General features: G+C 43.5%; 3 protein-coding genes across 3 annotated transcripts; 1 reads left to right on the forward strand and 2 right to left on the reverse strand.

The window, feature by feature from the left end:
- Window positions 1-687: 687 nt before the first annotated feature.
- Window positions 688-2,473, forward strand: LOC130862874 (ubiquitin carboxyl-terminal hydrolase 17-like protein E). Its single transcript, XM_057752707.1, has 2 exons — window positions 688-755; window positions 845-2,473. Exons 1-2 carry the CDS (start codon window positions 707-709, stop codon window positions 2,062-2,064), a joined length of 1,269 nt encoding a protein of 422 aa, XP_057608690.1. The 5' UTR covers window positions 688-706; the 3' UTR covers window positions 2,065-2,473.
- Window positions 2,474-6,914: 4,441 nt separating this feature from the next.
- Window positions 6,915-8,943, reverse strand: LOC130862525 (beta-defensin 13-like). Its single transcript, XM_057752135.1, has 2 exons — window positions 8,886-8,943; window positions 6,915-7,057 (listed from the first exon to the last, which is right to left on the reverse strand). The coding sequence occupies exons 1-2, from the start codon at window positions 8,941-8,943 to the stop codon at window positions 6,915-6,917; spliced, it is 201 nt and encodes a 66-aa protein (XP_057608118.1).
- A 2,158-nt stretch (window positions 8,944-11,101) lies between these two features.
- On the reverse strand, window positions 11,102-13,462 carry LOC130863244 (beta-defensin 12-like). Its single transcript, XM_057753165.1, has 3 exons — window positions 13,393-13,462; window positions 12,998-13,039; window positions 11,102-11,226 (listed from the first exon to the last, which is right to left on the reverse strand). The coding sequence occupies exons 1-3, from the start codon at window positions 13,460-13,462 to the stop codon at window positions 11,102-11,104; spliced, it is 237 nt and encodes a 78-aa protein (XP_057609148.1).
- Window positions 13,463-15,508: the final 2,046 nt, after the last annotated feature.

A 15,508-nucleotide genomic window follows, 5' to 3' on the forward strand; every position in this document is an offset into this window, starting at 1 on the left:
CGACAATCAAGGATAGGTATGAGGGAAAACAGTAATCTAGGGAACAAGCAAACAAGCTGCAGAAAGGAATGTTGCCACAGGGGCATTGCCTCTGCCATCTTGGAAGCTAGTTCAAAACCAGGATCGTGTCTTATTTGTTGCCCCGCCCATCACTGAAGTGAAAGTCTTGGAGCGCACGTCTACAAACCTTTCTGCATTGGCTGTTGTGTAGATTTGTGTTAAAAGGAACACCAGACTTTGAGGTGGGAAGACGGAAGGCTTTAACTTTCATCATGATTGCGAAAGACATACACCTGATGGGATTTTTTTTTTTTTAATTTGCTTTTTTGAGACAGGGTTCCAGCCCTGGCTGTCCTGGAACTCACAGAGATACCCTGCCTCTGCCTTCTGAGTGCTCGGATTAAAGGTGCGAGCCACCAACTCCAGGCTTTGATTGGGGTCGTAAGGAGAAAAGACACACCTTTACTCTGGGCCACACCTTCTGTTGGAAGCCTACTTAAGAACCTGGAAGAAGTAAGCTTTTGACTTTTCCTGCTTGCTCCTACCCTGCTAGCAAGTCCATTTGTCCTCTGGCATCAGAGACTCTTCCTTTGGGATGTCAGCATCTGATGAAGACCAGCGGAGCTGGCTAGCCTGGTTAAATGAAGAAGTGAGCTTTTACGAGAGGGAAGGCATCCTGCCTGCTGAAAGGACACCAGCTCCATATATGGAGGAGGACCCTGGGGACATAGAGTCTGCTAAGCTGTTCTTAGAAGGTGAGTCTCACAGTAAGTCAATATAGCTTACATGTCCTCAACCAAGGCTGTTAGCTCTGGAGTCTATCTGTGATCTTGTCCTCCCACAGATCCTGCCCTGTCATCTCCTGACCAACCAGCCCAGCATCAGGATGAAGCTCAGGTGTCAGCAGAGTTGGCTGCCAGGGGGAAGTACAATCTGAGGTGGGAGAAACTCTATGACGTGGGAGCTGGGCTCAAGAACACGGGGAACAGCTGCTATCTGAATGCTGCCCTGCAGTGTCTGACACACACACCACCGCTTGTCAACTGCCTGCTGTCCTGGGAGCACTCTCAGAAACGCTGTCACCAAGGAAGCTGCATGATGTGTGCTATGAAATATCATGTGTCCCGCAGTCTCCTCCGCGCGAGGGGTGCCATGCAGCCTTCAAAGATGCTGACTGCTGCCTTCCATAAGGACAAGCAGGAAGATGCCCATGAGTTTCTGATGTTCATCTTGGATGCCATGCACACATCCTGTCTCCAAGAAAGCAAGGACTTGGGGTCCACATCTGAGCACAGCACCCTCATCCGTGAGATATTTGGAGGCTCCTGGAGATCTCAGATCAAGTGTCTCCGCTGCCAGGAAACCACAAACATTTTAGAGCCCTTCCTTGACATCACCCTGGATATCAAAGCAGCTCAGAGTGTGGAGCAAGCCTTGGAGGCTTTAGTAAAGGAGGAAAGGCTGTGTGGGGAAAATGCCTACCACTGCGGCCACTGTCAGGAGAAGACGGCAGCTTCCAAGACTCTGACTGTACAGGATGCCCCAAAGGTTCTCCTGCTGGTGTTGAATCGCTTCTCAGAGTTCACAGGTGACAACAAGGACAGGGAAGTGAGCTACCCTGAGTCCCTTTATTTCCAGCCATACGTATCTCAGTTCAGTGGAGGCCCATTGGTGTATGCCCTGTATGCTGTGCTGGTCCATAATGGTCTGACTTGTCATAGTGGCCATTACTTCTGTTATGTCAAAGCTGGCAATGGCCAATGGTATAAGATGGATGACTGTAGTGTCAACAGATGTGATGTGACTTTGGTCCTGAGTGAGCCCGCCTATGTGCTCTTCTACGTCCAGCAGACTGCTCTCACAAGGAATAGTGTGGATGCTCCCACGGGCAGAGTAACCAGGGATCTATGCCCAAAATCCCAGGTAGGAACATTCGGGCAGAGAATGACCAACAGAGGATCCACCATAGAAACGACAGAGCCACTAGATCTCACAAACAAAAGAGATACCAACGATTTCTTAGACCAGTACAATATGTTTTCTGACTACCCAAGCCTGTGGTGAATCTTGGCAAAAATGAATTCACTCTGTCAGCCAATGAAGTTGTGATTCTCCAGTCTACATACAGAGTGAACTGGGGGAGGCACCATCCCCATCACGACAGGAAGAATCACCCTGGTCAACATTCTGCCAGGCTTCTGTCTCATCTGGGGATCACGGACACACTGGGCAGCTCTGTAGTGAGGGTGGGAGACCAAGATCTAAGAAGGAGATGAACTAAGGTAGGAGGCTTCTGGCTGTTTTCTAGGTCTCACTCCACTCCCTGACCCTGGGATCTGTGATCTTGAAGGTAACTTTGGAGAGAGAGAGATGGGAACCTGTGCTCTAGGCAGGACGGAATTTCTCACCCTGAAGGTTCTCTCCACCTTCCCCTGTGTCCTCCACTGTTGTTCCTGCGACCCTAGGAAAGTCAGTTTGGACATGAAAGAGACTGCTCACAGATCTGGTCTAGTTAACCCTCAGTAGTCTTTTGTATTTGGGAGGTGATGTCTGCAGCGCCCCCTACTGGAGCTCATGGACCCAAAGTAGGGTAGACGCTGCCACCCACAAGTTTTATATTTAGGATTTCCTCTCAGCCAAGGAGGTGCTGGCCAGACCCGCTTTTAAAGCTAATTCCTTTTTAAAAACCTTTCTCTTGGTTTTACTGAATAGAACACATTGAGGGGATAGTTTTATTCATTGTGCTTGAACTACAGTTCTTTTTACCAAATAAAATCTGTTACTTGACACTCTCTGTCCTTTCTTATTTATTTATTTATTTATTTATTTATTTATTTATTTATTTATTTATTTATTTATTTATTTTCGAGACAGGGTTTCTCTGTAGCTTTGGAGCCTATCCTGGAACTAGCTCTTGTAGACCAGGCTGGTCTCGAACTCACAGAAATCCGCCTGCCTCTGCCTCCCAAGTGCTAGGATTAAAGGCCTGCGCTACCACTGCCCGGCTTCTCTGTCCTTTCTTTTGTCTTGAAGGATAATTGATATTGAATATTATTCAAGTTGAAGTATTTCCTTAAAATTTACCTCATGTATATTGAAACTAGTTCACCTGCCAGAATTAGTTATTAATTCTGGATTTCTACTCAGCTGCGGAGTTGCTTACCCAAACTGACTTACACTAAACTTTGCAGCTGGTGAAACGGTGGATGGTTTCCTTGAGTCTTTTTTTTTTTTTACCTGAATTGCAATTGTCCCCTCCTCCCACTAAGAAGCAGTTGATTCTTTTGTCCACCTTGTATGGAAATAGCTTTTCTCTTAGCCCTTACCAAACAGCTCATCTTGGCAGGAATCAGAGATTTAGAGAAAACCACAAGCGTCATAAAACATGTCTTCTGTCTCAAGACACATGGCTCCAATGCTCACAGCAACAGCTGTAGGGAGCGAAAAGAATCTGCATGGATTCGGATGTTCCTCTCCAGAATGGATAAGGAGATGACTGTAATCTCTCACGTTCCCGTCCAAATGGCAGCAATACTGAGAACTCCTCCGATGGCTTGACTCACATATCCATGCCGTCGGCATCACCTCAGCGTGGACTCTGGACTCTGAAGTGTGCTGCTGAGAAGCACTCTCGAAAGGTTCACCTGTCCTTTCCATTGCCACCATTGGGAACCTCTTTAAGATCCTTTAGATGCAGGGCGGTGGTGGCGCATGCCTTTAATCCCAGCACTTGGGAGGTAGAGGCAGGTGGATCTCTGTGAGTTCGAGGCCAGCCTGGTCTACAAGAGCTAGTTCCAGGACAGGCTCCAAAGCTACAGAGAAGCCTTGTCTCAAAAAACAAAACAAAACAACAAAAACAAAAACAAAAAAACAAAAAATCCTTTAGATGACCTCAATGTTCATAACTATCTTGTTGTCAAATGGTGTGACATTATTAACTTATAGCATTAAAATTATCCTAGTAATTATGTATATACAGGGCTTTTCTTGTGGATCACATGGGGTTATTCATACTACCAATGCATGGTTCAATAACATACTATAAACCCTAGTGGCTCAACCTACCTCATCAGGTGCCACATGGACACTGCACACCTACACCCATCTTGTGGTCATAAGACCCCTGAGAGGTAGGACAATCTGTACAGCTCCCTGTCCAAACAAGTGCTGTGTTGCTGAACCTTTGGCCTGATTGACATCCTGAAATCTAGGTACAACTATCACAAAGTATGCAACTCTGGGCACTCAAGCTCAGTTACCCTAATTGACAGAAACAAAATAAAAGCAGTTAGTCAAATCATAACAAGCAGAGAGTCATGGCTGTACATTTTCAGATGGGGTTTACTGAGTCGGGTGTCCTGTGAACTTATCTTCCAGGGCCTGGAGTCAGAGTCAAATGGCTGGTGGGTACCAAGATGGATGCCTGGCATAAAATGGAGCTTCTCTAGCCATACCACCCCCAACTTTCAACCCTGGATGGAGACGATGCCCATGAGACCTCGTCTCTTCCTGAGGCGCTAATGGCTGTTGGCGGTTATTAGAGGCAGTGATATCATTTCTTCTAATGGTGTAAACACTGGAGGACTAGTGTGTGTGAGAATGGGTTCTGAAGGGAAAGCAGGAGGATGCTAGGATGGGGAAAATATGACAATAATAATAATTAGTAATAATACATTGTATATAAGTATGAAACTATAAAAATTAAAAAAATAGCATTGTGACACACACACATTTGTCTTCATAGCTTCATCAAGTGGGGATTAGAGATAGGAGCTTGTGCAACATGGGCTGAAATCATGCTGCAGATGAGAGGCGTTGTCCTAAGAAGATCAAAGAGGAAGGCATCTTCACTAACAAAACACACCTGTTGGCATTTTTATATGATTAAACTCTCAGATACATTAAATTCCAGGGAAAAATTAGCTTGGAAATTTTAAGATTATTTCTACCAAGCTTTCACAGCTGTTTTAAAATTTTCGTAAAGGTAAAATTATAGACTTTCTTCCCAATGATAACTCATCAGGATTTGCACACAGACACATAAACTCTCGTGTGTGTGTGGTGTGGTGTGGTGTGTATTTGTGGTATGTATGTGTGCACATGCATGCACACACAAGAGCTTGCATATGTTTGTCAGAGCACGTGTGACATTCATGTGGTGGCCAGAAGAGATCTCAGCTGTTATTTCTTCAGGTCTTACCCTCTCTTTTTGAGACAGGGTTTCTCAGTGGTGTGTCGCTGGCACATCTAATAGCCTGACCTGTCACTGAGCCCCACCTCCCCAGACCTGGGATTACAGCTATGGGCCTGCAAATACCTGGCTTTTAAATGTGTGCACTGAGGACTGAACTCATGTCCTCGTGTTTGCAGAGAGTCAGTCACATTACTCCTATCTCCTGTGCCACCATAATACTCTCAAATATAATCTCTTGACAGAGAAAAGTTTGTTTTAAAAACTAATTTTAGCTTTTTACTTATTCTCTATTGGAGTTATGTGTGGATTTAGCTCCTGTTTTAAGATACTAGTGTATTATTTAAGAGATAAACTTAGTTAAGGGCATCACTCTAAACATTTCTGTTGTTCACGTTTGGCTCCAGTGGACTTTTACTATGGCGGATTGCGGTACTCTATTCTTTCCCCATGTGTGTTACTTGCTCATTAGGATATATCTGTCCAGACAGGATCAAGACACGGGACAGTCAGCAATGCCTTCAAAGAAAGAGTTTATAGAGAAAAGGGGGTGGAGCTGGGGTGCCATACCAAAAAGAGCAGGATGCAAAGGAGTGCTCACTGGATGACATTTCCACTAGATGGCGCCATTGACTATCTTCTGATTCTTTGAAATGTAAACTGTCCTAGAGAATTCTAAAATCAAAACGGAGCCATCAAAATGTGAAGAAAAAATTCAAATGGTATTATCAGGTTGAATTTTGTAAACCACACTTGCTTCTTGAAATTGGGCCTATGCTCATTAACTCGATGTCTGACACCACCAAATTTAAAGTTTTGCAAAGCCATTGTTTTAAATATAGACCAAACAATCCCTGGCCTTCCAATTTTGTCAAATTAGGGCAAAGGGCAGGCCGGAGTGTGCTATTTTTTTTTTTTTTTGATGGGAGATGAAGCGTGGGCTCACCAGCGGCGTGAGCTTTCTTTCTCAGCAGATTGTTTTAACCTGTTCTTCCACTCAGCTGACCACATTTTCTCCTGACATGTTGCACCTTTATGAACGGCCTTCCTTGTCCCATCCTCACACAGAACACTATTTACTGAGACACAAAAGTCACACTTCTGTGTTATGAATGTAGCAAGTCAAAAACTGAAGGCAGGCTCATCCGTAGTGAGGCACTGTGCTCATGACTTCTGAGAACTGGGCTGTCTACATGGGCTGTGATGTAAGTTCTCTGTACGTGGCCTGGGTGAAACATATCTACTCTACAGCCAACCTGAATTTTGATGTGAGCTCCACTCTCTATGGAACTCCGTGTTCTAGGCCACACAGCATACGGAAGGCAGCCTAAACAATGCCTCGCAACACGTGACAGGGCTACAGCTGAAGCCATTGGTGTCTTGCAAATAGCCATTTACTGCGAGGGTCAAGTTCCCTCTAATCACATCTATCAGCACTGAGGGAGAAGAAAGACCCATTGTCAAAGATCTGCTTAAAGCTAGGGAGAGAACTAGAGAAATTAGTTGGTCTCCCATCTTTACTGCTTTTACATGTTTTCTTACTTTGATCAGCCAATAAAACAGCCCATAGGCTTTTTTTCTTTTTTTCTTTTTTCTTTTTCTTTTCTTTTTTTTTTTTTTTTTTTTTTTTTTTTGCAAGAAACAGATTGTATAGGGTTTACGAGACATAGTATCGAGAAAGTCCTTTGTTGGGAGATTCTGCCTGGGAGCTGGTGTTGAGAATTCAGTGTTTCTTTCTTTTTCTGCAGCACAGCGGTGTTAAGTCAGCCCGACAGCCCCCGATCTTTTCTTCAAAGGTAAGGCAGTCAATCGCACAGTGACCATCCAGCTTTGAACAGAGATGCTGTCTGTAGAATGAGGCACTGCCTAGGGGAAGAGAGTGGCTGTTAGTTATCTACTAATCTACCAGGCCAAAAAGTAAATTCTTAATTACTAAATCTGGGGGGTGGGGAGGCCAGACTCCTGGTAAATCATATGCAATGCCCTCAGGCATCATTTCCAAAAGACACAGGTCATTCCTCTGTTCAAATCAGCCGGCTTACACCGAAAGAGAATGTCTCTCTCTTCCTAGGAAGGTGGCAAGCCGCTTTCCAACTCCAACAAACAAACCTTTCCAACAAGATGATGTTTCTTCTTTGTATTTCTAGTAGTGTCTGACAGAGATCAAAATTTACAAAGCAGTACAATTTAGTTCAAAATTTAAAAGGAGTGCAAAATATTATAGGCAGATCAACAGTAAACCGTGCCCATTATTGTAAGATCTTTAAGTTTCAGATGTAAAGTTAACCAACAACGCTCTCAATATTGCCACTGGCAGAAAAGAAAAGTAAGCACAGAGTTCAACTCATTTCATGGGTGCTGCCTTCTGCTGATCAGTGAATTCACCCCCACCTCATTGCCTTGGCAATGGTCGTCACAGTTTTTACCACTACCTCCCCTGCCCCCTGCTAGCCGGAATTCCAATATAAATAGATTGAGTCTGGGGCGGGTGAGCTTCTAAGTCTGTGTGCTGATCTGGCTACAGAGAACTCCCGAGGTAGGAGGAGACAGAGAGGATTGAATCACTCTACCATTCTGCACCCATTGTCTGACCTCTATGCAAAGAGGAAAGACAACCTAGCTAGGGACCTGGTTTATAAGGGAGAGCTCGGCACAGGCCCTGTTCTCCAGATGCTCCTTGCTTGGTTCTAGGGCAGCCTCTTCCCAAAGGTTCATCCCTACTACCCAGGAGGCCTTTCTGCACCTCCTAGTGAGAACATAGCTTGCTCTGTTTCTAACATGGTTTCTCCATATTTTGCATTCTGGCTTTTAGGGGAATTGCTTTGTGCTAAATTCCATGTATGTATTTATTTCTCACTCATTTACTTATTTATACATCATAAGTTTTGAATGATTATCAGGGAATCTATATTTTTATTAACAGAAATAATAGACCAATACGTTTCTAGAAAATTAAGAACAAAGATTCAGCTTCAATTAAAATTTTCTGTTTGTTTTGTGTAAGTGAATGAATGCAGGTGGGGACAATGTCTCCCAAGTCGTAAGGACACTTTGTCAGGATCTCTTGTCTAACTAGAGCTTCTGAGGATGACACACACACTCAGGAGGATTAGGCACTTGGGAGTTTATGAAGGAAGGACGGGAGACCTCAGAATACAGGTAGCATGTTTCCAGGGTATTTGGGGAGGACTAGCCAGAAGATCCATTTGGTTGCAGGTTATACTGAGCAAACAGATCTATTTAAAGCACCGAGTCTCAAGTGCAAACAGTCAGGATGGTAGGGGTTTCAATGAGATCATTTTCTATTTATTATCTATGAGATCCCAAAGAAAGTTTGAAATACTCTCAGGGTAAAGTATTTGAACCAACTACTGAGACACTGAAAATGTTGATGTTTTCCATTTTAAAGCAGTTGCTTTGTCATATGCTGAGGTGTGTTGAAGATTTGAAAACCAGGGAAGGGATCTAAAGGAACGAAGAAGCCTGACTAGAAAAGTGGACCAGGTGCTCTAGTTGCTAAGGCTCTAAGACAGTGGATTGGATTCATCTGTTTCTCAGCTCAGTGACTGACTTAGCCTGAGATTATTGCTATCATAGAGTTGAACAGTGAGGTTTCCCTGAAGTCAGCTTGCTTTTCCAAAGACAGATCCCGATTAAAGTGCCAACACTACCTCTCCAAGGATTTTTTTCTTACCTGGGTGAAGTTGAACAAGAAGAATGAGCCCAGCAACAACTAAGGAAAGGATTCTCATGTCTGTAAGCATCAGTGGAGAGGAGATGAAGGAGGTACGGCATAGAGCCTGGCTCCTTTATTGAGAGAGCAGAGTCAGACCCATTCTGCTGCTCAGAAATGGCCTTAAGAAAGAACTATTTTCCATGCTCCATTGAGTATCATGTGGGCCAGCAGATCAGGTTTTTGTCTAAGTCTTTTATCGGAGACAAAGCAGAGAAAGAACCCGGTCTTCTTGCCTGGAGTATTCTATTCCATTTCTTCTTAGGCTTTCCCCATTTCCCTTCGTGTTCCATCTCAAGTGTCCCCATTTCCAAAAAACCTACAATCATGCTCTTTTTTCTTCCTGTGCCTTAAAATTTTATGTATAATGTACGCTTACAAGTTTTAACCACCGGTTGTTAATTAATTGATTGATACCCGCTAGAGTGGCTTTTAAAATTTGAGGTTTAGAATAAATTTTAGCTATCCCAATAGATATTAAATTTCATAGAAGAATCCAGTTCAAATTTGATTGCTTTTCTCCATTAGATTCTTAAATCAGTGTTGTTTAATTTTCTAGTGGGAAACTATCTGCTTAGGGAAATTCACAAATAAACAAGCAATTATATACAAATTGTTGTTAAATCTTTCAAGCTTATGCATATGTAAGGCTTTGAAGATGGTATAATTCTTAAAATTTCTTCCATAACCGTCAGTGGTGGAAAAGCAACGTATATTTGTACTACATAGCTATGTGCTACCAACAGCCCCTAATTTTGTCCTAAAGGCAATGGAGCCAGTGTAGTTTCGTGTACTACAGTTATCTGGAAGAATAAAAGCCAACATCCACAACAGAGCGAGCGCTTGACAGATCAATCAATGAAAATTAATTTCTGGGAAATGCGGAGCTGCCGGAAGGATGAGAAAGACGCAGAGAAGCCATCTTGGAGAAAAGAAAATGTCCAGTCAAGGAATGAAAGAACAGGGAGCCACCTGTGACGATTGAAGTGTTAACCCTGGCCCTCGTATGAGATATGATGGGACCTTTACAATTAGGGCTTCGAATCCCGCTGTGGTGGCACATACGTGCCCTAGTGCTCAGGAAGTGGACACAGGGAGTTTCCGGCCAGTTTGGGTTACGGAGTGAATACCAGCCCAACTGGACCGCATACTGAGTTTCTGTTTCAACAAAAGTAAAACCAAAAAACTATGTGTAAGGTAGTGTAAGGTTTTTTTTTTTTTTTTTTTGGTTTTTCGAGACAGGGTTTCTCTGTAGCTTTGGTGCCGGTCCTGGAACTAGCTCTTGTAGACCAGGCTGGTCTCGAACTCACAGAGATCCGCCTGCCTCTGCCTCCCAAGTTCTGGGATTAAAGGCGTGCGCCACCACCGCCCGGCTTGGTAGTGTAAGTTTATTAGGTTGCTGGGGACACTGTATTTAGAAGGAGTTAGCATGGTTCTTATGGGGACACTGGCTGTTCCCAGAGAGTTTATTATGAAATAATAAAAATGTCCCCCACTCCCCTCCCTGCCCTCTGGCTCCTGGTTTTCATGCAGCACAGGATTTTGCTCTCATCCATGCTCTTCTTCCGGGATGCCCTCACCATGATCTGACACAGCGTGGGGGACCTTCTCTACAGTCAAATGCGTGAGGTCACCTGATCTTGGACTTTAGCCTGGGAGTGAAATAAACTTTTCTTTATAAAGTAACTGAACTCAGTTGGTGTGCGACAGCAAAAGAAAAGGAGACTGACCTATGGGCTCTCCGCTCTGCACTCCGCCGCACCTACTCTCAGGCGGTGACCCTGTTCCGTGCTTTATGAGAGATTGAGTAGAAGGTATTTGTTGCTGTTTTTATTTATTTTATTTTTAATTAATTAATTTATTTATTAAAGATTTCTGCCTCCTCCCCGCCACCGCCTCCCATTTCCCTCCCCCTCCCCAATCAAGTCCCCCTCACTCGTCAGCCCTAAGAGCAATCAGGGTTCCCTGCCCTGTGGGAAGTCCAAGGACCACGCACCTCCATCCAGGTTGCTGTTTTGATTTTTATCATCTTAAAATGAAAAGGAAGTGCAGAAGCAAAAGTGAGGTGAGACAGACACTGAACCGCATTCACTGAGACCCAGTTAAGCCACAGAACTTCTGGCTTTGGACATTCATTCAATACGAGTAGAAGGTCCGAGGAGCGATGGTTGGTGCGTTCAGATCCTCTCCCGACAGCAGAAGAAGTTCAGCTTGCACCTTCCTGCGATCTTCTCACTTTCCAAGCACACCGTCCTGCATTTCCCCCGACCGAGCCAGCAGGTCTCACACACAGCAAATTCACCTGTGCCAGCAAAGAGCTGCTGAGATATTCGCTGGAACTTGTTGAGAATGGGAAGAATGTCTTAGGCCACCTAAACACGTGTATGGTTCGCACATATGGTTACGGAGAGCATTTTCTACAATTAGCCCAGAGGCTTTGGGGAATGGCTCAATTGGTTAAGTGTTTATTGGATAAGCATGAGGACCCGAGTCTCATCCTGGGCTGGATCCGAGCTGGGGAGGCAGAAACAGTTGAATCTTGGAAACTCAGTAGTCAGCTTGAGTTTCAAAACACAAGGTAGGATGGCTCCTACAGAATGACACATAAGTTCCACCTTTGGTCTCCACATGTATATGAACACCACACACAGACACACACACACAAACACAAACACACAGACACACACACACACACACACACACCATATAAGAAAAGCACTACCCCATAGCTTCTGTTTACCATAGTATGGAGCTGAGAAGAGTTAAAAACAAGAGAAAAACATCATCCATGTTCCCCAGGTGTTTATTGTCTTTCATTGTTCCAATATAAGTGATAAAATACTATCTATTTTTCAGAACTATTAAATGTGCATCTGATACTACTAAAAAATTACTCATGAAAAGGCAAGGAATAGATTAGAGTTTCAAATCATTGAAGCTGGAATGAAGATTTTTAGTCTCAATTCTCATGTGGGCCTAGTAATGGCCATATATTTTCAATAAATTTCTTAATTTACCTAGCTTTATTCAGCTTAGGGACATATCAGAAATACCTGTGCACATTTTAAATTTGCTTTGTGGCCAAACAAGTTAACTATGTGATGTTTGTGCTGTAGAGTATTTACTTGTAAGGGTGCTTTAATGATTAAATGGCATAATTGATGCGTGTTTATTGAGACCTGGAGAAGTTGGTAGTCTATGACTTCCGTATTTCTCACTCTGGAATATTGTCTGAATCTATTCAATAAATTACTATTATTATTCTTGTGTGTGTGTGTAGAGAGAGGGGGGTTATGTGTTTGGTACACATGCACATGTATGTACAGGTACATGCATCCATGTGTGTGCACATATAGAAGCAAGAAGAAGGCATTGAGTATCCCCTCCCTTCTATCACTCTCAGCCTTGAAGCAGGGTCTCTCTTTGAATCTTAGTCATTTTTTTTCTAGCTGGACTGGCAGATAAAAATGTTCCATTGACTCCTAGCTCTGTTTCCACAGTGCTGGGGTTACAGGTTCAAGCAAGGCTGCATGGGGGCTTGAGTCCAATTTGGGTCCTTATGGTTGCACAGCAAGCACTCTTAACCAGTGAGCTATTCCTCTCGCCTTACAAGAATATTTCAATATTTATTTAGTGTTTACATTTTGCTGTCTTCCCATGTAAGAGACTCTCCTGTGCACACCCAGTGCTCGTGACTAACCATTATAAGCAGCTTTTTCTATAACAAAGATGACTTATTACAAAACCATTCTACTTAATCCTCCTTACTCCAGTAGCACACAACTGTGCAGACCTCATTAAATTTAGGTTATAAGATAAGGGAAACCATGATCTCTAGGTAGTGCCAATTGGTGTGGATGAGATTGAACCTAAGCACTGTAAATTAATGGGAGAGTCAATGGGAAAGTACGAATAGGATCATGGGTACAAGAAGAAGAGAAGATGGAGCCAAGGATCCAGAACTCAGTCCATACTTAACTACTTCCATCCTTGGCTTCATCAGTCAAAGATAGCTAACTAGGCCTGCATCCCCAAGAGAGAATGAGAAAGTATGGGTAAGAAATATAATTTACCTCCTGGAAATGACTGGGAATACTCAAGTCCTGCCCAGGACCCTAAATTTAAAACAAAATACATATTAGGAAAGAATATTAAGGCAAGAAATGACACTCTATAAGACTTCTCCTGCATGTGACAGGGCCCATGAGGGACTACCGATGCTATGGCTGCCATCTTGACTTGATTCTCAAGACCAGCACTCCTGAGTCAGGAAGATCAATGTACAAAACAAGAACAAAATGAAAATTAAAACTCTATTCAGGTGGCTCTTAGGATACATTAGTACAGCGCCAAGAAATCTTTGGAGGGGGGAGATTTACTGTCAATTTCAGAGTGATACATGGAAGAGCCACCTGGTTTCATGATTTGCCCCCATCACCCCATCAAGGTCCCATCAGCTTTTCTTTACCTGACGGCAGTAGGGCTACACTGAAGAAAAAAGCACACACAAAAGAAAACATCTCTCTGCTCAGGGCCATGTTTGAGGGAAGATTCTTCAGAACACAGGATCAGGATTTCTTTGAGGGGACAAGAAGGCATTTATATTTGAAAGTAATGGGTTCTGTTCTTGGTCAGTGATGTGGATCAATAAAGAAAGCGCAGCTGCATGCTCCATTTGCCAAGATCAAGAACTGGAGCAGTGTGTTAGAACCTTGGAGCCTGCAAAGTCTTATTCCCCAACACCTGACCAGCCTGTAGAGCGGAGTGGGTATTTGTGCAGGTCTGGTAGAACGCAGGGTAGAATGCAGACTTCTACTGTGGGAATCTAGGGGAGAGGATCTCGAGGGTTCTTTGTGTCTTCCTAAGATCCAAAGCACATGTATTGCCTTTGCAGCATGTCCCAGGGATCTGGTATGGTCTCAACGCAGAAGTACTTTGAATGCTCATGCCTCTTACAGAGCTCTGGTGGGGACTGGGAGGCAATCCACAGATGTGCACACTTGTCCGCTTCTTTCTCATTGCCGTATCTGGAAATGTTTCAGGAGAATGTGAGGGGTAACAGCCCTTTTGCTGAGTTTGCTTTGAATCCTGTGCCTGTCAGACATCACATCACCGACCAGTCATAACCATAGTGATCTTTAACAATTAAAACCATGGGTATCAAAAAGAATAATCATGTCATTCATGTCAGTCCCCTGAACTGTGTCCTGTTTACTGCCACCCTGATGCTTCTGATCTTCAGTCTTGGAGGCCGAGGTAGGCCTGGAGCCATAGGTTTATCAACAAGTTACTCCAGAGACCGAGGCAGGAGCATCATGAGCTAACACCCTGCCTGGGATATTCAGTGAATTCAGTGAGTTCAGGACCATAAAATACTTAAAAAGAGGACTGTAGTGTTTGTCCAGCACACACAAAACCTTATACTCAATTCTCAGGGCTCCTCTCTCTCCCCTTACACACACACACACACACACACACACACACACACACACACAGAGAGAGAGAGAGAGAGAGAGAGAGAGAGAGGCACATACATGAAAAATGCAGACTATAGAGTTAGAAAGATATCTACCAAGAAGACCACTTTTTATAGGTCATAATTTTTCAAACCTCAGTCTCCTTATCCTTAAAATTGGGTTAGAATTATGATATCTATCTCATGGGACATTTGAAAACATTGTATATAACATAGAAGTGTTTAGTGTAATGTCTGATTATTATTATTACTATTACATTCATATTTCTATATAACTTTGAACAACTACTCTGCTAAATGAGCATAGTAATAAGACACTTAAAGACATCTCCTATACTCAGATCAGGGCATCACTTAACCCTTTCCAGAGAATCTTGCATTATAAGGTAATTAACATAGACCTTCACTACTGGACAATGTGTGGAGAGCAAAAGACTGGCTGGAATGTCAGCCATTAGTGGGATTCTTATCACACTCCTCCACTCAATGCTCAGCGATCTATGTGGAAGAGGAGGTGGGACGATTGTAAGCCCTTGCAGTAGTGGACAACTTCAAGGGAATTCCTTCGACACTGATGCACATATGAACTCATGGAGACTGTGAAAGTGTGCACAAGACCAGCGCTAGTTTAACAGATAAAGCTCCAGCACACTGCAGGGGAAGCGGGCACCAGGCTCAGTCCTAGACAAGAAGCTATTTGTGTGTAATTGATAGCCCTGGAAGAGGGAGAATCAGTTTTTGTCACTGGAGTGATGCTGGGTGTATCATCCACACTCCAGGACATGCTTAGCGTAGTTGGCCAACACGAATCAGACAACACGGAGTTGGATGGGTAGTGGGGAAGATCCGGGAAGAGTTATGGGAGAGGAAAGAAGAATATGGTCAAAATATATTGTGCGAAATTTGAAAAAAAAAAAAGGACAAACACAAACAAAATAAAAACCCTCAGCTAAAGTAAGATGAGTAACACTTGAAATGGGCTGCATATAGCAAAGTCCAGAATTTAAAACAAACAATGGTGTGCATGCTTAGGTCATGTTCTTAGCCCAGCGTGCGCAGTTCGCAAAGGCTGAATCTGGAGTTCAGAGTCCACCTGACCACAGCGCAC

Source organism: Chionomys nivalis, chromosome 20, assembly GCF_950005125.1.
Source record: "Chionomys nivalis chromosome 20, mChiNiv1.1, whole genome shotgun sequence".
In the NCBI taxonomy this organism is placed as follows: Eukaryota; Metazoa; Chordata; class Mammalia; order Rodentia; family Cricetidae; genus Chionomys; species Chionomys nivalis.

Excerpts from the sequence above, each read along its gene's own strand:
- LOC130862525 (XM_057752135.1), bottom strand. The coding sequence starts at position 8,943 with ATGAGAATCCTTTCCTTAGTTGTTGCTGGGCTCATTCTTCTTGTTCAA. Across the intron at positions 7,058-8,885 it reads TCTTGTTCAACTTCACCCAG|GCAGTGCCTCATTCTACAGA; the intron begins GTAAGAAAAAAA and ends CTCTTCCCCTAG.
- LOC130863244 (XM_057753165.1), bottom strand. The coding sequence starts at position 13,462 with ATGGCCCTGAGCAGAGAGATGTTTTCTTTTGTGTGTGCTTTTTTCTTC. Across the intron at positions 13,040-13,392 it reads TGTAGCCCTACTGCCGTCAG|GGTCCTGGGCAGGACTTGAG; the intron begins GTAAAGAAAAGC and ends TTTTAAATTTAG. Across the intron at positions 11,227-12,997 it reads TTCCCAGTCATTTCCAGGAG|GTGAATTTGCTGTGTGTGAG; the intron begins GTAAATTATATT and ends TTGCTGGCACAG.
- LOC130862874 (XM_057752707.1), top strand. The coding sequence starts at position 707 with ATGGAGGAGGACCCTGGGGACATAGAGTCTGCTAAGCTGTTCTTAGAA. Across the intron at positions 756-844 it reads TGCTAAGCTGTTCTTAGAAG|ATCCTGCCCTGTCATCTCCT; the intron begins GTGAGTCTCACA and ends GTCCTCCCACAG.